This window comes from Sesamum indicum, linkage group LG16 (genome assembly GCF_000512975.1).
Source record: "Sesamum indicum cultivar Zhongzhi No. 13 linkage group LG16, S_indicum_v1.0, whole genome shotgun sequence".
NCBI classification, from domain to species: Eukaryota; Viridiplantae; Streptophyta; class Magnoliopsida; order Lamiales; family Pedaliaceae; genus Sesamum; species Sesamum indicum.
This window is the reverse complement of record NC_026160.1, coordinates 2208758-2232873: the sequence shown is the minus strand read 5'-3', so window position 1 is coordinate 2232873 and position 24116 is coordinate 2208758. Positions and strand designations below refer to the sequence as shown.

The following is a 24116-nucleotide window of genomic DNA, read 5'->3' as shown; positions in this document are numbered from 1 at the left end:
TTACTTAGGCATCAGTGGTTCTTATTAAAGAGTTATAAGCATTTTCACTTGGTCTAAGCTAAATGAGGAAGTGATTGAGTGGGTAAGGATTTGTGATGTTTGCCAGAAATCTAAAAATAAGCATGTCCTATACCCAGCCTTCTACAATCCTTATAGATCCTTGTTCAGGCCTGGTCTCATACCAGAATAAATTTTATAGAAAGTTCACCCAAAATCTGATGGTAAGGAATTTATTTTGGTTGTGGTAGATTGGCTAACCAAGTTTGTTCATTTCATTGCTTTATCTCAACCTTTACTGTTGAGCATGTTGCAAGGGTCTTTTTGAGTCACATTTATAAATTGCATAGATTTCCAATTAATATTGTCATAGATCGAGACAATAGGTGTTTTATGCCGGAACATTTCAAAGGACCGGGGACCAACCTTAGGCTATCTACAACTTATCACCCCCAATCTGATGGGCAAACTAAATGTGTGAATCAACGTTTGGACAATTATTTGTGTTGCATGTGCCGTCTTCATCCAATGTGGGTGGATTATTACAACATAGTAACATAATTTCCAGAATCCATTATTCAGGACCCTCAAGGACAAGGGTCTCAAAATCAAGTGGAAATGTTGCAGCTTTAGCTGTAAGAAGAAGACAACTTCATCAAGAGCAATCAGATCATTCGATGCAGGGTTCAAACATTAACTCAAACGACCAAGTTTCAAGAAAGGGGCCCAATCAATTTAAGTGAAGACGACGCTGTTTCCCAGCTAGACCACATATCAGCTAAGGGTGCAAATTCAACTGATCCAAGGTTAGGGATTTATTAAGTTGTTTCATAAATACGTACTTCCATGGCGGCATCTTCCAGCTCCACTTCTTTTATATTTTCCATTGCATTTAATTTTAGCTTTTGCTCAAGGTTTTTATAGTTCAAACTCATCTTGATTTTTGCTAGGTATTGCACAAGTACCTTTGAGCTTTTGATTTCCACGTAGGTTAGCATCCTATATCAGCGTCCGAGGATGCAATCTAACTTCAATATGTGTGTGTGCTCATGTGGACAACATCTATGTGGTGTTTTGGGTGTGTAGGCATGATTCTTCTCTTCTTTTTCTTTTTCTTTTTAACACAAGGAAACGAAAACCTTATTACTGCAGCAAAACGTCTTTACGATGGGAAGTTACACATCTATCATATGTACGACGTATATATTGGTAATATGCTCTTATTTTCAAGGGTGTAAAAGTAATTTTTATATACAAACCACACGATAAACTTATACACCCTACCATACTATAAAACTCAGAATACCACTATAACTACCCCATATGTTATCTGTTGAACCAGCTTCACTAGTTATGATTTGACAAGATATTACAACAAAAACTCTCTCTAGAAAAAAATTGGACTCAAGAAGTATTAGTGTGTCTTTATCATTCTTGCAAATAGAGCAGATGTCTGATGAGTGTGTGACGATCATGGAGGAACTTTGTTGTTGGAAGGCAAAGGTGCCGTCCATGCATGCACAAGTATTCGACGAGGATTTTTTTTCATAATGTTTTTCAGGTTAAATGTGTCGTAGTTTCATGTATTGTTTGCTATTTAGCGAATAATGAGCTGATTTAATAGTAAAAGTCCCAGATTTATTCCAAGCCCATGTTTTAATATCATTTTGTGTGGTAGTAGGAAGAGGTATTGCTAAGATTTGTGTAATAATATTCTTAGGTACATAAGGGATTGACAAGTCTAAGCACCACTATTATTTGAAATAATATTTGAAACTCTTAGACTATGAAAATGGAGCGGGATTTTGATTTATTTGCCAAGTTAATTTAAATTTCCAGTCAATTTTTTATTTCAGATATTAATATTTATACTACTTTTAATTACCCTCTTGTGCTAAGGAAAATGAACAATTTATTCCTATAAAAAATAAAGTAACTATTTACCTTCTTGTTACTTGAAATGGAGCAAAATACCTCCTAGGCCCAGCAGTGCCACTGCACACACCCTATGTGTATTTAAGCATAATTTTTAACTAATAAAATATTATATTATTTATATATATTTATGAAAATAATATTTAATATATTTAATATTATATATTAGTTATATAAAAATAATATATATATATATATACATATATTTCCTTGATTCCTCGTCTTCCAATCGTCGGACTGTCACCGCCGCCCTGTTGTCACCCCTCCCACACCAATATATTTAATATTATATATTAGTTATATAAAAATAATATATATATATATATACATATATTTCCTTGATTCCTCGTCTTCCAATCGTCGGACTGTCACCGCCGCCCTGTTGTCACCATCTCCCTCCCACACCCAGATCCGCCCTGTCCGTACCCGCCTCCTCCTTCTCCTCCGTCCCCTCCACCTATAATAATTTTATAATTATATATTGTTTATTATATATAATTTTGTTTGCCAAATCAAAGCTTATGTGGTGTAGGTTTTAAAAATTATGTCAGCAATTTACCCAATTTAAAAAGTTCTAAAATTATACATATCAACAAAATCCGGCCACTTTTTAAATTCAATAGTTGGAGTCCTGTAATTGATAAAAAACATTTAACTGTAGGGTATTATTTGACACCATTATATATTCAACCCTTATCTTGCCACTATCCTATATATATGGGGTAGTAAATACAATTAAGCCAAAAATTTACCAAACATTGTTCAATATCTTCTAAACTCCCAAACATTTTATAACATAGTTTGAAAAACTTATAAGCTCACCTCGACAACCCCTTACGCTCAAGCTAAAATTTATTTTATTGTTGAAACGACAAAACATTTTCCGTCTGATCAAGAAACCAAACTTCGACATGAAAAACAACAAACTTTCACGATGAAAGAACGTAGTAAATATAGACACCAAACAATAGCAAGAAAGATTACATACTATCTATTATTTGTCATTATCCTTCCATACAAGTAACTAATGATCTCTATACAAGGATAATGAATACATGTGGTAACAGCCTAAAGCTACAAAAGTATATATTGATCGTCTGTAGACTCAGAGGAGAAGATGAGGAAAGAACAAAAAATGGGGGGCAAGAAAAATTAAACTACTCCTTCAGTTGTATGTGAGCATATAGTTGAGATTCTTTCTCTTTTGCCTTCCAAGAAAAGAATAAATAAATAAATGTACTGTGCTAAGAACTTACGCACTAATGGATACAGAATTCTTTTATGTTGGGCAGTCTCCGCTCGTATATCATATACATGGTATTAGCTGGTGAAAATGATTTTGCTTAATCAACTTTATATGGATGCTGCACAATCATCCTCCGCTTCATCTGATACTCAATGCTACTCTTTCCGATCCTTTTCCTGCAGTGAGTAGTGAGAGTTAATTAGTGGTTAGTTCAACTGTTACTCTATCATCTAGCACAGATTTATCCACGAAAACTAGAGGGTCTCTCTCTTGTATAGATGAAATATTTATGCATTGTACTGTATGAGTAGACAAGAGATCTTGAAAACGGCAAATGTATATTCATGTTTCCTTAGAAGCCTGCTTTTCGTAGCTCAAGCTCGAACCGAGATAGATAAATAAAACATGAGTTCGAGCTTCGGATTGGTTCGGCTAATCTCATAATAAATAAATTCTATATAGCAGTTTACCAAACAAATGGCCCCAAAGTAGAGTGGATCGATGTAGCGTCTTTTCCATAATTACAAAGCGCAAGTTTAAAACAAATTTGGATGTAAAGATATGTTATGTAATATAAGTTTGTTTTGGGTGTAATATATAAGCATTTTAGAAATTAACAACATACTAAGTAATATATATAGATGTAATACAGATGTATTTAAACGATGGAAAAGCTTGAGAGTAGATGCATTTGGGCTTAACTCAAATTCTAGTTTGAACTCGAGTGGAGATTGTAGACCTACTTGACTCGTCATGCACCCCCAAGATTAATTTAGCATATTCAACTAGAAAGAATTAGAATTTTAAGGGCATAGAGTGTCTATCGATCTCATTTAGATTCACCAAATTTTCAGATATCACATTGTACAAAACACAAATGGGCAACACTACACAGCCCTACGTAAGACAAAATTTCGTCTAAATTGCGACAATAACTCAACTACTCAGCATAAGTTAGAGAAAAATGGCACTTGATATGTTTACTTACAATCGAGCTTCAGAAGTTTGTCCACTTTGGCTCTTATCTTTAGACCACGTTCTCGTGGCAACGAATATTAATCTATGAATGAGCTCCTTCACATGATTATAAATGCTGTTTTGCAATGGATTAAAGAAAAGTATGGTCAGAGAAGCAAATGTCTTACTTACAAATAGCACAAAATAAATCTAAGTAACTCAAAATTATGAAAGCACCAACTGAATTAAACATATACGAGTCAAAATCATATATTTTCATTATTTACTTCAACGGTAAGGGTTGTTTGTAATCTACAGGACATTTTAATTTTGAGATAGTAAGATTCTAAATCTAACATATGTGGATTTGTTTGGATAATCTTATATTAGGAAGGATTTTAAATCTTTTAAGTGGCATTTTCAATTATGTTTTCTAGAAATGTTCATGGGTTTCGAATATTTTGATACGCAGTTATTTGAAATCCTTTCTCTAAATACTTCCAATTCAAATCCATGGAACTTGTTTGAATGATTCCATGCTGCAAAGTATTTCAAATCTTAAGATCTCATTCTGAACTATTTTCTGTCACATGGTGATGGATTTCAAATCCATTAATAAATAAGTCATTTAAAATTCTCTCACCAAATTCATTTATCAAATACAAATTCTTCCATCCAAGTATAGCCTAAGGTTAAGTTTAGATTCATAAATTTGGAGCTATGAATTTCAAATCCCTACTGACAAATTAGTTTGGATTTGTTTTGGATAATTATAAATTCAAAAGATTTCAAATTCTTCAACATAGATTTCTAATTCTTTTAATATAGAGTCATTTGAAATTCTTTTCTTTTTTTTTCTTTTTCAAATCCTTCTTCATGAACATCCGAGTGTGAAAAGGTTTCAATCAACAATAACATGGCAATACTACAACCTGTTCTCAGACTACATGACTAAAAAGAGATATAAGTAAGAGCCAAAACACTGAAATCATACCTAAGGCGGTGTCTGTTGCAGGCAATGAAGAAAACCACGAAACCATTAAGTATACTTCGGAGAGCACGGAAAACCTGAGCATAAGGATCATAAACTGAGTAAGAAAATAATATACACAATGCCAGTAGCATGTACAGTTTTGAATTTTATAGTAAACCACCTGGGAGAAAAGGTCATTCCAAAGAGAACGCCACACTGACACCTGATATGTGCTTACAGTTGACTCAACATCTTTTGAGAATTGAAAGATGGTCCTTGCCGATAGCCATAAACCTCCGATTGAACGATATACAAAGGTGCAGAAGAATGCGATAAGGCGAAGAATCCAAAATATAGGGTATAAAAAAGATGTTGCTGCATCAAACAATATACAAAAACAAATTGAGATATGTCAAAAAGTTTTCAAATCCCAGCAGAGAAAAGAAATGTCTCAAGAAAGCCTGTCAACTTACTCACAGTCCGAGCTAGCAATAAGATATACCATAGCGGTAGCACCAAAATCTCTATAATGTCTTCTACCATTGAAAAAGAAGACTGAACCAACACCCAGATTACTGAAAAGAAAATTCCTGCTAATCGTGTAAACAAACTCCAAAGGGGAAGGAAGCAAGCCAAGAGGTCAATAAAAGGTCGTGTGATTGGCTTAATTACCAATGAGAAAAATTTATATGTAGTTTGTGACAGCATTAGAGAAAACTTCATGGCCTTCTTAAAATTATGAAGAAATAACATAGTTCCCAAATACTTAATTCTTGAAATCATTTCCCACTCCTCTATCCAGTCAAAGAGAGGTCCACACAAATGGGATGCTGTTGCCTTAAGAAGAGGCACATTTTTGTATAAGTCAAAAAATCCAATGAGAACAGTGACTACTGAAATAAGTATGTACAGAGCTCTTGCTAGAGGGCACATCCACGGACGATAAAGGCGGCAAAATCCTGGGTATGACTGTAGGAAAATAACCCAAGACGGAAGCCCAGCTTCAAGTAGTGTAAGTAGTCGCAATTTGGACATAATTATGTCCCTTAGTTTAAAGGGCAGGTCAGGATCATCAAATCGAAACAAAATCAAAACATCGCGGTAGAGAGTAGCCTCAAGTGTTTCTTCACAATCACTCGAGTTAGAGGTCTGCCTAAGTACTTCAACAGTTCCAAACTCTTGTTCTCTGTTACAAATCCCAAGCTCAGCATCACAGCAAATAGACTTCATAACTTTCCTTCTTCTGAAAGGACTACCAGGCTGAGGTGGTTTACGCAGTCCATCTATTCTATTTCCAACTTTATCTGGACACACATCAGTGATGTGATCCTGAAAGGAGGTAAACCCATTCCCAGCAGACATATCAACAGGAATAATGTCAGTAGTATCAGGTAGAGTAGTTGCTGCAAAACTTTCTTGAGCATCATGGTATTCCTCCCCTGCAACAATCTTAAACTCAAAATAAACTATAGAAGTTTTCAAGAAATCCAAAACAGACATTAACATTAATGTATTCCACTTCTATAACAGCACAACTGCAGAAAATGCAGGCATTCTATAAATAACAGAAACTGTATGCCAAACATAATTATTCCCAGATTGGCCAGTGGACAAACGAGCTCCATAAATCAGTGCCAAGTGAGGCCAATTCCATCATTACCAAATGGATTGACTAGTCAACTTGGCCTGTAGGCGACCTTTTCCTTGAACAATAAAAAAGCATAGCTAAGGGTCAAGAAGTTGCACAATCAGTATGCTACTTAATACTAGTAAATTTTGGTAAAATAAAATGATAAAAATGTCCAGATGAAATACAATATTCACTACTTTTCTCCACAAAATCAGGTAAGATGCAGGAAAATATTATATTCTCCAACATCTGTGCCAGAAAGGATGCTGGAGTTTGTGATTTTAGGAAATTTTGAAAAAATGAGAATGAAAGCACTTGACAAGATTTGCGAAACCTATATAGCCAACAAAAGCATCATAGATTAGCAACATTAACAAACATAAGACCATATCACTTGGTATTGTTGATAATTTACTAGTTTCTACATGGCTGAACTTGCATCCACTTCTAGTTTCCCTTCAAATATGCATCTTACAGAAGACTAGAATTCCTTGATTCGATGCAACTGAAGTTCACAAAATCTAGTATAAATTTCATGGTAACTCTGGATTCCATGAAGCAGGGAACACTCATAAAAAAGTTTAGAAACAAAAAATATGTAGCAAGGATGCATATGTTCTCTAAGAATTACATGCCAGAAATAGATCACATTAGACATAATCTAACTCAATTTACACTTTATCCTTACAAATCAGAGAGCTGCCACAGCTGATGTAAGCAACTTGATGAAACAATTAATTATTAGAGTAATTAATTTATATTGGAATTAGTGTGGTCATATAGCTTATAAAATAGAAGAAGGGTAAAATTCAAATATTATCAATGCTATATTTTCAAGTTCATTGTTTTTGGGCTCTGATGAAATACCAATGGTTTCATCCAAATGCTCTTTCAAGAGAATCCGTTCGTTGTGTGACCCTGGGAACCATGAAGATATACTCCTGGCAGCTTGTGTTGTACTGTCAAATTCCCATCTCCTCATGATTTTAGCCTCTATTGCAAGTGATGTATCAGTCTGAAAATAATACAAAAAAGAAGTTGAAACACAGAATTCTTATAATATATTTTGAAATATAGCTCTTAATGAACCTCTGTGATCACTAGTTACCTGAAGCTCATTCAAATAGTTAATACCACGTACATCGTTCCATGCAACCTCAAAAACAATAAAACCATATAAGGTTCTGTGCAACTTGCTGTTTGCGATTAAAGAATTGCTAAGCTTCTTCACAGGTAGCAAAGCCTTGTTTCTGGATAACATCATAGCAGCAGTAAAAGATAACCACTTTATGAAGTTTTGTGATTTTCTTACATCCGATGAGGAAGAATCTTGTAGCCCTGAAAATTCACCAATCATCTTTCCTTCCTTCCTGCCCCTAGTGTTTGCAAAGGGGGACAGCCTCGACTGTACAATTATGAAAAGGTATATTCTAGACCATTAGTTTTACTAACATAAATGCTAATTAAAGTGCTACAAAGATATTGTAGCAACCTTAGTAACCATCAACTGCCACCAATGGGTTGAACTTAACACAAGATCTTCCAACCATGGCCTGTTGTCGACCAAGATATAGAACTTCCCACTTTCAGAGGCCAGAAATAGGCTGAGATGTGAAAGGTACGACTGCAAATCCCTGCAAAACATCTCACCATGAGTAATCAAATTAAGATCATCATCTTCAAATAAACACATGAATGGTGTTAAAAGAACATAGTTCTTGAATATCATCTCTGCAAATATATATATAGATAATAAGGATCACCTGACGCCCCATGCTAACAATTACAAATAACAATATATCACATCCTTCACCAACCCAAGTACCATTTAGCTATATAAACAAGAATAATATATATATATATATATATATATTTCTCATTACCATATCTAGTAAACTATGATCCGCTTAAGCACAATGCAAGCCCTATCTTTTCGTCATTTTTTAAACAACATACATCCAAATGTTCTATCGTCAAAGAACAACTACAAGCTTCCCGTAACATGCATGGCGCATTACACATTGAAAATGGCAAAATTTCTAAGCAACCCAATGAAGCCAAAGCTTTCATGACCAAATAACTTACCCGATTTGCAAACTTGTCAATGGAAACACGTAGCGTTCACCATCGCCGTCTTCCATCACCAGAAAAAAGGACTCCTTAATCCTCGCTTCTCTCTCAAAGTTAATTCAAACACCACTGCTCCATTAATTCAGGAACATCAATTAAGAAAAGAAAAAAGGCAGCAAAAGGAAGAGAAAAACAATCTATCATCAAAAGGGCAGAGAGAGAAATCAAATACCTGGGGGAAACGAATGACAACAGAAAATGATCAAGAAAATTCAATGAGTATTCTTCAAAGCAACACGGCCGACCAACGACATTCATTAAGAAAAAAGGAACGGAAAACCCACAAAAGAAAAACGATTAATTCGACACGGGTTTCTTGGGGCAGAAACTATTTACGGGGAATGCTGAAATAGCTAACACATAATCATAGTATCTTTACGTGAGTACTGGTAATGAAGGCCTGCCATTAATGAGAACAACCAAGAAAACATAGGCACGGAGATACAGAAAAAGGTAGGAGTTGAAGATTGTTTGAATTTGTTAGAAGAGAATTGAATTGAAATCGAGGAAAATTAGGGAAACGTTAACTACGCGTGATCGCTGTGAATGTTAGAGAGAGCGAGCGAGGGGTTGATGTTGTTTAGTTGACCCGGTAGTTATTAGTTAAATCAGTTTAATGTGAACCGGGTTCGTGGTAGAGCGGTTTTAGATGGGCAATAATGGTAATTGCACTTCTCACCAGGTTATAGGTTTGGGTGCATGGGTAGAGGGGTGCAAGGTGAGTTGTGCCGGCTCGTGAGCTTAATAGTTCGACTGACATAAACCTCAATTAGAGCTCAAACATTTTCGAGTTCGAGTCGAGTCAACTCGAACTCCTTAATGAGCAGAGCTCGAGCCTACATGTTTATTCGAAAGTTCATGAAACTTTTTGCTATTTTTCTATTATTGAAAAATAAGACGTGCGTTGCACGTGAACCCACATATGATAATGAATATTTATAAAAACAATATTTAAATGTATCAAAGCGATTTTGGGATATTTTTCGATTTAGTTTATATGTCCATTTTAGAGATTTTGGTACAGTTATTTTGGTCACACAAGTTGTCAAGTTCTCATTTTTCCTCATTTCCTAAGCTATTTTCAGCATACTTAACATATTGTTTAATTAAAATAAAATAGTCTCTTTCTTTTTCATTTTCAAAAGCGATAAAAAGTATCAAAATTATAAATAAATTTATAAAACTTATTTAATCTAAAAATATAATTAAAAAATTTAAGTTGGTTCTTTAATCTTAGCAGTTAAAGTTTATGTCTAATAAAATTAAATCTTAACAATAATATTAAATATTAATATCTACGATTTTGAAAAAACATTTAATTAAATTATTTGGTGAATTTCAAATACATACAAAATTCATTTTAAGAAGTTTTTATAAATCTTTTTCTATAAAATGGGACTATATATTTAGAAAATGTCTTAATTAAAAATGAATTTTATATAATGACATCCACCAATGAATCTAATTAAAAAGTATGGTCTACCAACTTTTTGTTCAAAAAAACTGAAACATTTAATAAATATCGTTAAGGTTTTAACTTTTTTGGACTTATCTTTAACTTTTGAAATAAAAAATTTACTGACTTAGATTTTTTTTTATTATATTTTTATATTAGATAAATTTTATAAAATTTATTCAAAATTTTTATTTTTTTAACTACTAAAAAAAATGAGTCTGTTTATTTTAAGTTACGAAATATATTATTATTATGTTCACAAGAGTTCAAAGTTTTCATTATTCATATAAGATAATTACAACATATTGTATAAAAAATATGAAAAGGTTATTTTTTTGTGTGAAAAATAATTAATTTGATAATTTTATGAAATTAAGGAATTAAAGTAATAAAATCAAATCTATTAACTATTTTACCCTCCAAAGAGTTAAAATCCAGCCACATTTTCACCGAAAAATGGTCAGGAGGGACCAAACTGAGACAAAAACTAAAGTTTAAGGATACTAAAGAAAAGAAATGAACTTGAGGGACTAAAGTGATTATAAACAAAAACTTAAGGATTAAATATAGTATTTATCCTTTTTAAATTAAATGAGATATCTAATTCAACACTAATTTAAATAGTCAAACTCATAAAATTTCTGGTTAAACAATATATCGATCAGTATAAATTACATTAGCAAATGGACTAATCAAATAATATTATTACAATGTATAAATGGTGTGTGTGCAAAATGGTGTGTGTGAGTTGTTAAATATCTATACTATTATAAAAGAAAATCCTTTGATTGTATCACCTTTAGATTGCCCCAATTTATCTTTCATTTCGTTTCTTCTCTTTAAAAGTATTTGGTCAGATTAGTAATTTTAATATTTCTTTTAAATTTTATAATTATGTTTTTTCCTTTTAACTTCCACATTTCTCTTTCACCTTACTTCTTCATATTTATTATAATTTATAATTATAATTTACTCGTTTAACAATTTTTTTTATTATACCACATCAATGTTCTTTTTATATGCTCGTGGAAACCGTGCAGGACGATAACTAGTATTATATATAGAGAATTTGAATTGTGATGCAGTGAGAAGTGGCTGCACATGCCACTTTCCACAAAATTCCTATTTTTTTTGTCAATTTCAATTTTTTTCTAAAATACTCATTATGTTTTTTCTAATTTTCTTAATTAATATAATTTGCTTCTAAATGTTATTATGACCTTCAATTTAATCCGTTTAAAATTTAATATATTTCAGTTTCAACCTATAATATATTTATAACTAAATATAATTTTTTTTAATGATTATCAGTTAGTCTCTCAATATATAAAATTTTACGGACATCACACATCCAACTATGAATAAGGACGATTTGTTGTTTACCCAGCCACTCTAACCCTTCTCCCCAAAGATGAAGGAGAAAAGATAGACCCCCAGTAGATGGGGACACTCTCCCATATATACAGGTTTGGCCCCTTAGATGGGGGATGGCTCCTAAAATCTTTAAGCACTCTTCTAAGCATTTATTCAACATCCGTCACGAATTTACATACTTCTTTTGATTTAATCAGCATATCTCGATTCTTTATTACATTTACTTACTTTTTCGTTTTATCCCTCTTGAATCCAGTACTAATTTAGGAGTCGGAGTACTAACGTGTTGTTTTGTACGTCTCATTTCCTAGGATCATAAAAATGCTCCAGTCTAAATCCTAAGCGATAATCCAAGCCCTAAATGACAGTCCAAAGTTATTGGACCCCTGCTATTTTCGCACGCATCACCAACGATAATATCGTTTTTTGCTACTTTAATACCACACATAATTAAAATTATTTACATAGATAACATAAGCTCATCCGTAGTCGGTTATTTCACATACTCTATCAATGCAACTGGCAGGAGTCACCTCATTCACAATCTTTATACATATCTGAGTCACATATAGTAAGGCAGAATTATTATAACCTGTTCACAAGCCATCCTCTCTATTAGGGTATTGTTAACATTCTCAAAATTCAAGATTTTTAATTTATTTGACTTGTGAGTGGAACACCCCATACTGGCCTGACTTGGCTTGAAATGAACAATGTGGACCTATTCCTTAAAAGTATATAGAATTCAATGTCTACACCTGAAAAATGTTGCATGACTCAATAAGTAAACAACCGATATAGACTATATATGTAATTTAATTTTAGTTCAACAAGACAGCAATAGATAACACATGTCACCAATTAGATTCCATCATATCTTATTTGATTAATGATGCAAACATTTCGCAGTAAGACAATCAATCGAACTTTTCCATTTCTATTATACTTACAAGATGGTGATACAATGTCTTTCTCCAGCAACTCATCCTCATTGTTCATCATATTATTTTTAAGTGAATGTCCCCTTTGTAAACCACAGAGAGCCACCGGTGCCTTTCATTTGTTGTTTTTTATAAAGAACACTAAGGCCAATTTATCCACGAAGAGCCGTCAGGGCCATCTATTTATTTATTTTTTCACAAAAGTCACCGAAGGTGATTTATTTTTTTTCACGAAGAATCATCAACACCAATATATCCACGAAGAGCACCGATGCCAATTTATTTATTTCTCCATGAAGAGCCATTGAACCAATCAAAGGGGTAATCACATGATAATTATTTTTAGTTCTTGTAACTGTCTCATTTTCCATATATCACCGTACTTGTAAACAATTAATCAAGTAAGATCACACATCTTCACATCTCTTCAATCACAATCATATAGTCACAATGTCATATACTCATGGAGTATGAAAAATACACTTTACAACAAACTCAACTATCCATTAATTATGCTATCTTGATAGTTCAGTTACAAAGCAACTCTTACCCTTAATTCAAACAATATTCAGATAAAAGGATCACATATAGATGATGTCAATCGTTTACTTACCTTGCCTTCCCACGTAATCATTCAACTCAACCATCCATCTATTGTACCCTCTTCATAGATTTTAATAAACGTAATATCAAGAAAAAGGACATATATAGATGATGTTAATCATATACTTATCTAATATGTAGATCGTCGATGGTCTTAATTCATGGTGTGCATTTTTTCCCACTTGGTTCAGCTTCTAATGTAATATTCACACTTCCAGCAAATAAGAATAAAATATAAATACTTATACCTCCATTTGTCATGAGCCCTTTTCTAAACAATTTTTGACAGCATCTATTTTAATTTACAAGTTCTCCCCAAAACGATATATAGCTGCTACGGGCTTTATTTTTACTCCAAATATTCTAATTTGTGCCTAGTTTTATTTCAAACAAGAACCATACAGATTGAATCTCTATGTAATGAGTTATTTAAATTTTACCACAACCTGATTTAGACTGCAACTAATTCGAACCTACTACTTTAAAATTATCTAAAAAATCATATATTTTTATAAAAATTACCATATTTTCAAAATATAATATCCTATGTGTCTAGGTTCAGTTTAAGGAAGAATCATTTTAAAATCATTTAAAGTTAAGAATAGAAAGAAATTTTGACCATGGAAGATGAGTAGTATCAATCTTGTGAAGACGAAGAGCAAAAAGTCAATAAAGTAACTTTTTTCACATAACGCACCTGACAAAATGGTTTGAAAAATATCATGAAGTATAAAAGTATTTTCAGGTGAATCAATATATTGATGAGGACAATTTGGACCTTCAAGATTTTCAAGCACCACATGTGGGCCCATGCTAATTTTAATATCAGCAAAAACTGTGAGGGTTTGATTTCACAACCCAATCATCAATAATTATGGGCCGTAGATTTTTATTACAGGCTACGTAAACAAGATATTGAGCATGATAAATTGGGATATCATCCCTAATACCTAAAAAAATAAAAGGATAATTGGGATACTGTATTATTTAAAAAAAAATATAGTACCGTTAAGGATAATTAACGGAAGGAGAGCGTATACATTATTTAAAAAATATACAAGAATTTTTTGCTTATTTTTCTTAACATAAGATATTTTTAACTGAATTTTTAAAACACAATAAGTCTTTTATGTTATTATCCCATAAAAAAATAAGTATTTTACACTTATTATATGAAAAATTCTAGCCCGAAGTAGGTTTAGTCGAACCAAACCTATTACAGAACTAGTGTATCGATCAGTTTTTTTAAACTGTACACGAATCACACGATAAATGTGTTACACTTGCATATATCTAAATTTAACCGAATCATGTTGGAGTTAAAATTTTTGTTTGCTGTATGATGGATTCAAATTTATCCAAATTTGATTGGTGTTAGAATTTTGGGAAGAGGGATGGAGAGAGAAAGAGAGAGAATTGTATTTAAACCAAGCAGTACAAAAACCCTCAAGAAAAGGAAAATGAAAGGAAAACTCTGTTTTCAAACCAATTGGAAAGCGTGAATTAATTCCTCAAGAACAAGTTTCACACTGAACATGGGAAGTAGCAGTCACTACACCAACAAATTATTATAGAGTATATTCAAAATTTACAAGGATTTACATGCATCTGTAGTACCATAACCTAAGCCAAATGTTTAGCTATAATCTTGTTTTGGTTTTGCAACCACAGCTGTTGTTCGTTCAGCAAGTTCTGCTGATCCGTTCCACTACTCAACATCTGTTCTCCTGAAATTTCAGCGGCAGGACCAAAAGGGTCGTTCTCAATTTGCAGCGCGAATGGTGTCTGGTTCGGGGTCTGTGCGATGAATGTAGGAGTGGCGTGAAATGTAGGTGAAAACATAGCGGATTGCTCGTATGGTGCTTCAGGTAATGCCATTGGCTCTAGTAGAAACGGGTTGTAATGATTTTCTGGTGGTGGTAGTTGTAGAGTTGGTATTGGCTGCGGCGGCGGAGACGCCGCAACCTCGAATAATACGAGGTCCCAGCCATTTGTCTGGGTAGTTGGGGTGGTGGAAGGATTTTCGTGCGTGGCTGGTGGCTGCTCTTGAAATGTACTGAAGGTGTTTGTCTCCGCCGCCGCAGCTTCGAATAACACGAGGTCCCAGCCATTTGTTGGGGTAGTTGGGGTGGTGGAAGGAGTTTCGTCCACGGCTAGTGGCTGCTTTTGAAATGCATTAAAGGTGTTTGTCTCCGCCGGCGCAGCGTCGAATAACACGAGGTCCCAGCCATTTGTTGGGGTAGTTGGGGTGGTAGGACTTTTGTCCGTGGATGGTGGCTTCTTTTGAAATGCATTGAAGGTGTTTGTCTCGGCCGGCGCAGCAGTCTCGAACAACACGAGGTCCCAGCCATTTGTTGGGGTAGTTGGGGTGGTGGGATTTCCGTCAATTGCCGGTGACTGCTCTTGAAATGCATTGAAGGTGTTTGTGTTATTGTCTGAGAAAGGTTGTCGTAAGGATAATGATGGTGATGATATGGTTTCGGCCAGCATAAGCTCCCAATTCTTGGATTCCGATTGATCCAAGGATGCCTTTTGCTTCTGTTCTTGTTGATCTTGTTGATGATCTTGCTCTTCTTTCTCGTCCCCAGCCCAATCATCTAATGAAATGAGATCAGCGATGGATGCCGACACGGGCAACGAGCGGCTTGAGCCCGTGTCTTGTAGCTCAAACCCGTCATCTCGTTCAGATGCTGAGTAAGTCTCAAGATCAATTGAAATAGCAGGGCCTGTCCATGTCTCTGTGGCAGTTATGAGGTCTTCCAATGAGGTGCTTTGTGACCCAAACTCGGAAGTCATGTCCGAAAATCCATCAGTTGTAGGTGAGAAGTCCGATTGTCCGCCATAGCTATGCTGGCTAGAATTCGTCCCATCATTCGGGGATGGAATAGAGAGAATTGCCAGACGATTTGTCGGCTTGGTAATGCACGGAAATGAAGATTGATCTTTCAAGAATTCTTGCAATGTCTCAATCAACTCTTCTGATATTACCTGCACGCTTGGATACTCAGAGCTCCTGCCAACCCCTATGCTTTTACACAAAGAATAGAAAGCACTTAGCTCTTCGAACTGCTTTACAGCCTTAACACAGGTTTGAAAGGCGGTGACACAATTCTGATATTGTAAATGAAAGAAACTATCTAGAACAAGGGCAAGACCATCAGAAATGTCTTTGTAGAGATCGAAACTTTCCTGTACTATGGCATACAGAGATATGAGTACCAAGTTGTTTGTCTTGGCTGCACCCGTTGGCCTTGTGGCAATGGCTCGTTCAAGTAATCGTTGCCAATACGACATCTTGTCAAGCAACATTGCTGGTTTCATGTCCCGAACAGGCTCATTAGGATTGCGAGCACCACGGCTCTTGCTTCTGGTGTAGGTCGAGGTCGAACCTTCATATGTGTATCTACGCTGCAGCTTCCCCGTTAGGAAGCACTCTAAGCGTTCATCAAGATAAAGAGCAAAGGTGCGGACAAAAGATGTGAAATCCCAAGGACTCGAGTTTGAGTGATCACGAAAGCTTGACAAATTCAGAATCTTGGCACCCCGTTTCATCGCATGGAGGACTTCTCGGGGGAAATAAGGATCGCCATCTTGAAAGATACGGAGAACAAGCATCAATGACTTTAAGGCGACAACCCAATTGCGCGTCCGGCCTATTCGTTTGCCTATGACACGAGCACAGGTCGCAGCGTGGATTTTGTTAGAGGAGACGAGCTGCAGGATTTCGCATACATATTTATCATCAATGGGGACAGCCTCATGGGTTGTGGCTTTCAGGACCGCAACCTCAAGATTCGAAGAAGCGTTGCTGGAGACCTTGGCAAGGCTAATGCTGGTTTGATCTTTAACCGCAGCAATTGCCTTCTTAAGCTTGCTTGGCATTGTGGACATATGAATGAAAACTCAAAAGCTCATCTCTTGCAAAAATGTCATTTTGATCAGTTCCTCAATAATCATCCCATTTTAGATCTCTTTCCAGGTTGCTGAGGTTCTTCTTTGTCTGTTCTCGGAATGTCGAGAGGAGAGGGTAAGAGATGCACAAGGACTGCTTTCTTTGTGAATAGGTTTCTTTGAGAGTTTGACAGAAAATGAGGCTTTCCTTCAGCCTCTCCTGTCCTCACAGATGTGACGATGAATTCGGGACTCACGTCGTGTGTTTCGGTTTATGGCCGAATCAGATTTCTCCTCTCACATTAAGGCCCAATTTTACATAATAATTCATTTTGAAAAAGAAAAAGTGATTATGGAGTTAGGATTCCTAATCTTGTAATTAATTATGTAATTACATTTTATAATTAATTTTATTTTTCAGGTTAATGAATGAAAAAAAATGCAGTAAAATTCAAAGTTATAAGTTATAGTTGTCATCAAAATGTGGTTTTGTTGGAATTTAATTCAAAAATTTATTAGTTAAAAAGAGATAAATAACATAATAAGTTGTGAGGACACTAATACTTAAGTGTAATTATATGTAAATCCTCTGTAATTTAAAAAAAATTACATTTAGCACCCTTGAGGTTGACTTCCGTCTAATAAATAAATTTCTTTGTTAGTCAATTTTTATTGAATTTACTGATATTAACAAATAAGGTGGATAAAAATTTATTTGTACGCTCGATTGACTTAATGTTGATTTATCAAGTCAAATAAATATTTTTATAACCAAACTATCTTCATACTTTTTCACACGTTAATGTATGTAAGGAGGTATATTTTTCCGTTGTAATGATAGTTTAGTAGGAAAAAAATATTTAATTTGCAATAAGTCAGTAATAAATCAATTATGTATAAATGTTAATTTTCATTTATGTTTTATTTTTTGTTGATACCAGCAAATACAGTGAATTTTAGCTAATTGATTAATCTATTTATTAAACGAAAGCAAACCCCAAAAGTGCTAATTTTTTAAATTATATTATTATCAAAATTGCCAATACCTTTATAGATTAGATTAAAATTATTCTTATAATATAAATATTATTAAGATTATGATGCAAATCAACATTGGTATTATCTTAATTTAATTTTGATGATATTTAGTGCTAATAAGTATATGAAATTGAAAGATTGAACTTAAACTAATACTGAATGTTTTAATTGAATTTAATTATATGTGCTATACATACTTATAATATGTATCAAACTCTTATTAATTAAAAGGGTAAAATTCACTTTGTACCCTAAACTATTTTTGATATAATATTTACCCATTAAACTAATAAATATAATACTTACCCCTTGTAATTAATTTTTTGAAACCTGTAATTAAATTTTTGAAAAATATTTTCCTTATATTTTATATATAGTTCAGACAAATTTTTTTCTAATAATTTTGTTAAGTTTAACTATAATTTTCGTAATTGGAAAAAATATATTTTAATTATAATAAAATAATACATAATTAGTCAATTGAATAGTTTCAATTTTATTATATTTTACAGATTCAAAGTTAAGTAATGAATGAGTACAAAAAATACACAAAAAAAATCATAAAAAGATTCTATTACTTTGGTAATAAAATTAAGTTATTAACTATTTATTCTTTTAGATAAAAATGAGTAATTTAAATGGTTTTTTGAATATATTTTTTTTAAAAAATATGATAAAATATTTATATTTATTCATTTTTTTTCTAAAAATATTTAACTTTTGGTAAAGCATATATACACTTGTCAATTTCTTTTAAAAAGTATATAAGAATATACAACTAAGTCAATTTTTGCAGCACCCTTGTGAGAGTCATTGGCATGCTGCTTGCCATATCGTTAGTTACCTAAAGGGGTCTCCAACTACTGGTCTTTTCTTCCCCTATTCCAGTTCATATCAGTTGCAGGCTTATTGTGCTGCATCTTGTTGTTGATTCGCGCAAGTTTATTTCTGGCTTTTGTGTCCTCTTTAGGACATCTATCATTTCCTAGAATTCAAAGAAACAGCCTACGGTTTCCCGAACTTCAGCTGAGGCTGAATATCATATCATGGGGACGATGGTGTGTGAACTCTTGTGGATTTTTTACATGCTTGGAGATTTTGGTGTTCCTTTGCACACGTCTATTCCACTGTTTTGTGATCATAAGGCCGCATTATATATCATGGCTAATCTTGTGTTTCATGAATGGACAAAGCATCTCGAGGTTGATTGCCATATTGTTTGCAATCAATATAAATTGGGATTTGTTGCACCTTAGTTTTTTCGTGGCAAGGAATAGATTGTCCATGTATTTACTAAGAGTCTTCTTGCCTCTACCTTCTTGTTTCTGTTGTCGAAGCTTGCCTTGTTCTCCCTTGATCCAAGTACACCTTCTGGGGGGAGTGTTGGAGAGCATATTCAGCACAATAATGGCAATGATGGTGTACAGCCTCCATCGGGAAAGATAATGTTGAAGTTGCACCTCTTCTCATGGATGCTGGACAATTTTCCAAGTCAAGAAGAAACCGTATTTTACTATGTCAATCATAAGAACATCATAAGGCTACTTCAATCATGTTGTTGAACACACAACCATAATAAAAAAAATACAAGAAGATTGTTTCTTTAAATTAGATTCCACACCTTTCAACAAAACTTACACCGATTCATTATCCAATCAATAAAAAAAATACTCTATTCACAAAATGCAAAAATACAAAAGACACCCAACATAGAGCGGCAAAATCTTGTTTTGGTATCATTAAAAAAGGTCAGTTTTATTTTTGGTATCACAAATTTTACAAGTTCGGGTTTTGGTACCATTAAACTAAAAAATAAGCAATTTTTGTACCAACTTAACAGCACAGCCTATGTGCCGTGCACACGGGCCTTAACGGCCGTCAACCCCACAATTTAGGCGGGAAAAGTCACGTGAGGCTGAGAAAAAGGAAGAAAAATTGGTCTTCCAACATTCCTTTGTGTTTTTTGGTACCATTAAACCTAAAAATAAGTTTTTTTAGTCCCATAAAATCATGTGCGGTGCAAAATAAGTAATACAACACATTTCAAAAAAAAAGATAAAATTCATAAACATGAAGCAAAATATATTGGTTATAAATACACGATTTGAGCTCATTAAAGTATAGGGACATAAAGAATGTGAATGAAGTTGACCAGCTTTATTATCCTCGAAGCCTCATGTAAGAGCAGACCTCCTAAACTATTCCGTGAAAGAAGTTGCAGAACCACACATGACTATTACATATTTACATATCATGTAATGCACACAACTTGTATTTGTTCAAATGCATAGGAGTCACATGACCACAGGTTTGGGGTTAATGCATATTAAGAGTTCAAGACAAATTTTTTGGATTGTAGATTTGTGTTTTCAATCCACATAGAAGGTGCCAGACTACATGCCTCACTGATCTGAACCCACAACCAATTGAATTTCTTTATTTTAACATGCAAAATTAGAGACATTGAAGCTTCAAATTAGAGGAAAGTATTCTCGTAAGAAAGTCGCTAGAAACTTAAACAGTTGAGCCACACATAAAACCTGATTTGACAAAAATTTGACAAAACCCACTTGACAAAAGAGATGCATTGCAATGCACAATTTTTCACTTATAACCGGCCAAAAGACTTCAACCTGTACAAAAAGTCTCTACTTTTTTGTCTACATCTTCTCTTTCCTTTATCCTTAGGCTGTGCCTTCTGAGATGTCATTACACTACGCAAGTTTGATAAAGTGACATATTTTTTACCATCTTGTATAATGATATCTCCAATAGGACCTGTCATATTCAAGTTAAGGCTGATTAGATACGAAACATAATTATGATAGCAAGATAAAATTTAATGTGAAATTGTTTACCTTGCGTTGGACGATAAACAAAACCAGGAAGGTGTCCTACCATAGGTGGGGTGCCCTAATGTTGACCCTTGCATGCATGAAACGTGGTGTTGGTACTAATACAGGGGCATTAATTTGGTCTTGTCCCTGTAATATGAAACAACAACATTAACATCAACACTAGAATAGAAACAACAACAACGACACTAACACCAACACCAGTATAGAAACATGAACAACAACACCAACACCAACACCAGTATCGAAACATGAACAACAACACTAACACCAACACCAACACCACACAGTATAGAAACATGAACAACAACACTAACACCAACACCAGTATAGAAGCATGAACACCAACACCAACACTAGAGTAGCATGAATAACAACATTAATAGTAACTACTTAATTATAGAAACTTAATAGCAACACTAGAATAGAAAAAATAAAACATCATAACTTAATATTAATAGTAAACAAATGAAAATAATGAAAACTTACAGAACCATCAGTTTCAGGTTGACTAACTACTTCAGGTTGGCTTATTGGGGGGGGGGGGCAATTTTCATTCACAATCACCTCATCTTGTTGTACAGGTGTTGTTACATGTTCAGTTGCTGCAGCCTGCTCAAACCCATCACCGATTGGGAATTCTTCAGCAAATTTCTTCCACTTGCAACCTTTTGTGGTGTGTCCTACTTGATGACAGAATTTGCATATCCTTTTTCCTCTTTGCCTTGGCAATTTGTCGATTATTGTTGCAGGTTTCTTGCCCTTCTGAACTTCGTCAAGTTCCAATCTCCTTGCCCTTGCAGGCCTCCCCTTTTTCCTCCCAAAATTTGGAGGCACAGGTTGAATGTAACCAGCTTTTTCCCACATTTCTAGTCCATCAAGAGGCATGATTGCTGGTGCATATACCTTGCAGAAAGTGTCAACATGATAACACTCGTGCACAAAGTCATGAGGATCCAAAACTTGTACAGATATTGCACTCATTGTATGGTTGCATGGGATACTTGTCAAATCCCATGATCTACAAGAACAAGTTTTTTCCTTCAAGTCAACTGTGTATCTTGCAGCACCAAAACATTGTACCTCATAATGTATGTCGTCAGACTTCACCGGGATACAATTAGCTGTTTTTTTCAAATTATTATCCACAATTTTTTTTATCTTTAGGCATAATTTCCTACCTTCCCACAACCTCTTAGCCCTATCCCTAAGTTGTTGCATTCTGGTCATTACATACTTCCTTATTCACTCCAACATTGTCAATATAGGCTTCTCTCTTGCCTAGAGGATACAACTGTTGAAGGAGTCACACAAGTTGTTAAGCAGAAAATCACACTTCGGGTACATACTGAAATGACTCTTTGACCATTGTGAGGTTGGCTTGTCTTGCAACCACTCAAGACATCTTACATCCAAATCAGCTATGTCTTGCGTTGCTCTTTGAAATTGACTGACTGTAGTAGTCTTTGTTGCCTTCCATATAGCCTTCTTGTACCCCAACCCCTTGAAGCCAACAGTCTTCATGTTAACATGAAGATGTCTCACGCAAAATCTGTTTTCTACTCCAGGAAGAACCTGCAAATATAACAAATTGAAATACTTAAATATAAGATGACAAATTCCAAAGAAGTACTTGCAAAACTAGAATGACTTGTAAAAACTGGAATGACTTGCAAAACTTAGAATACAGAGCCAATGAAGTTCCAATTAAACCAGAGCTAATGCTAGAAAGAAGAAGCATTGCATATCCATTTGCTATGTTTAGAATGCAAATGATGTAAAAGCTATATATCATATAAAGCTACTTTCATACGAAATAAATCTTTCAACAAAAGATTTATGGAGTTTGAACCTCACAATAAAGCATATAAAGATGAATATGAGTAAATCACATTAGAGTAAACCTTATGACAGTTGCTTGACAAAGTGTAAGGTGCAACAGTAAACATAGAAGCTGAAGATCAAAACATATCTAGATCAAGAAACTAAGAGAGAAGAATGTTTGAAGTGCCAAAAAATAATGTTAGGTAAAGTTGAATCATTCGCCCACTAATGTTTCTTTTGATCATTAAAAAATCAAATAGAGCAGTAACATTCAACCATCAATAAACTTATATTTGATTGTTTAACAATGGCAAAACAATAGCCGCATTTTCTTTTCTTCAACATGAACTGAGAGACCTCCTCTTGTAATAAAATTATCATATTTCCTTTTCCAAGAGCAAGCTTTTCCAATTAGCAGTGTCAGAATAAACGAATACGACAATCATAAGTGTACCACATCAAATCCACGAAAAGGAGATGTATACAACCAATGCAAGAACTCAGCTTTGACCAAGTAGAAGCATTCGTCATAAAGAAATATCGTTCTAAAGAATTAATTTCAAAAATTAATAAACAATAACACAATCAACGAGAAGCAAAAAAGGCACCATTTTAGACAAAGCATCAAGAAGACTCTGCGCCTCGACAGTAATGCACATAACTCTTCTCCTAAAGCCAATGGTACAATTGATTTTTGTTGGACTCCAAATCTAACTTTAGAGACAAAAGTAACGATTGTCTAATCTAATTACAAAAGTTTAGAAGAAGAAAGAGAACTCACCATAATCGGGCACACCTACTACAACAATGAATCGGATCGAAGGATGGGCGTCAACGCCATTTCTTCAAATCAACCACGAACACCACTTATTCTCGGATTCAGACTCTCAATTACGCATTTGGCTTAATTTTCGAATTTATCTCTTATTTTGAGGTTAGGGTTTTCAAAAGGGAAAATTTCTTCTTTGGAGGAGTGAAAGAGGGTTCTTAGTTTTGCTCCCTTTTTTGGTCTTTAGAGGTCAACATAATTGGCACGTGATTTAACGGAATTTGACGGGCGTTAAGGCCCATGTGCCGTACTGTTAAGTTGGTACCAAAAATGCTTATTTTTTGGTTTAATGGTACCAAAACCCGAACTTACAAAATTAGTGGTATCAAAAACAAAACTGACATTTTTTAATGATACCAAAACACGATTTTGCCCTGAGATATGCTAAGAAACACTTGGCATCGCTAGGCAATGCTTGATTGGGAAGCTCCTTATAT

The 24116-nt window shown here is 34.2% G+C and overlaps 2 protein-coding genes across 2 annotated transcripts; both read right to left on the bottom strand.

Moving 5' to 3' along the window:
• On the bottom strand, positions 2921–9396 carry LOC105178571. The gene is made up of 10 exons (XM_011102064.2): positions 9041–9396; positions 8824–8937; positions 8231–8372; positions 7847–8143; positions 7606–7753; positions 5582–6547; positions 5290–5483; positions 5130–5203; positions 4167–4271; positions 2921–3354 (listed from the first exon to the last, which is right to left on the bottom strand). The coding sequence occupies exons 2-10, from the start codon at positions 8877–8879 to the stop codon at positions 3276–3278; spliced, it is 2061 nt and encodes a 686-aa protein (XP_011100366.1). The 5' UTR covers positions 8880–8937; positions 9041–9396; the 3' UTR covers positions 2921–3275.
• LOC105178569 (clathrin coat assembly protein AP180-like) lies at positions 14686–17501 on the bottom strand. Its single transcript, XM_011102063.2, has one exon. The coding sequence runs from the start codon at positions 17131–17133 to the stop codon at positions 14866–14868; it is 2268 nt and encodes a 755-aa protein (XP_011100365.1). The 5' UTR covers positions 17134–17501; the 3' UTR covers positions 14686–14865.

Excerpts from the sequence above, each read along its gene's own strand:
- LOC105178571 (XM_011102064.2), bottom strand. The coding sequence starts at position 8,879 with ATGGAAGACGGCGATGGTGAACGCTACGTGTTTCCATTGACAAGTTTG. Across the intron at positions 8,144-8,230 it reads GGCAGTTGATGGTTACTAAG|TCGAGGCTGTCCCCCTTTGC; the intron begins GTTGCTACAATA and ends ATAATTGTACAG. Across the intron at positions 4,272-5,129 it reads TGCAACAGACACCGCCTTAG|CATTTATAATCATGTGAAGG; the intron begins GTATGATTTCAG and ends ATTGCAAAACAG.
- LOC105178569 (XM_011102063.2), bottom strand. The coding sequence starts at position 17,133 with ATGTCCACAATGCCAAGCAAGCTTAAGAAGGCAATTGCTGCGGTTAAA.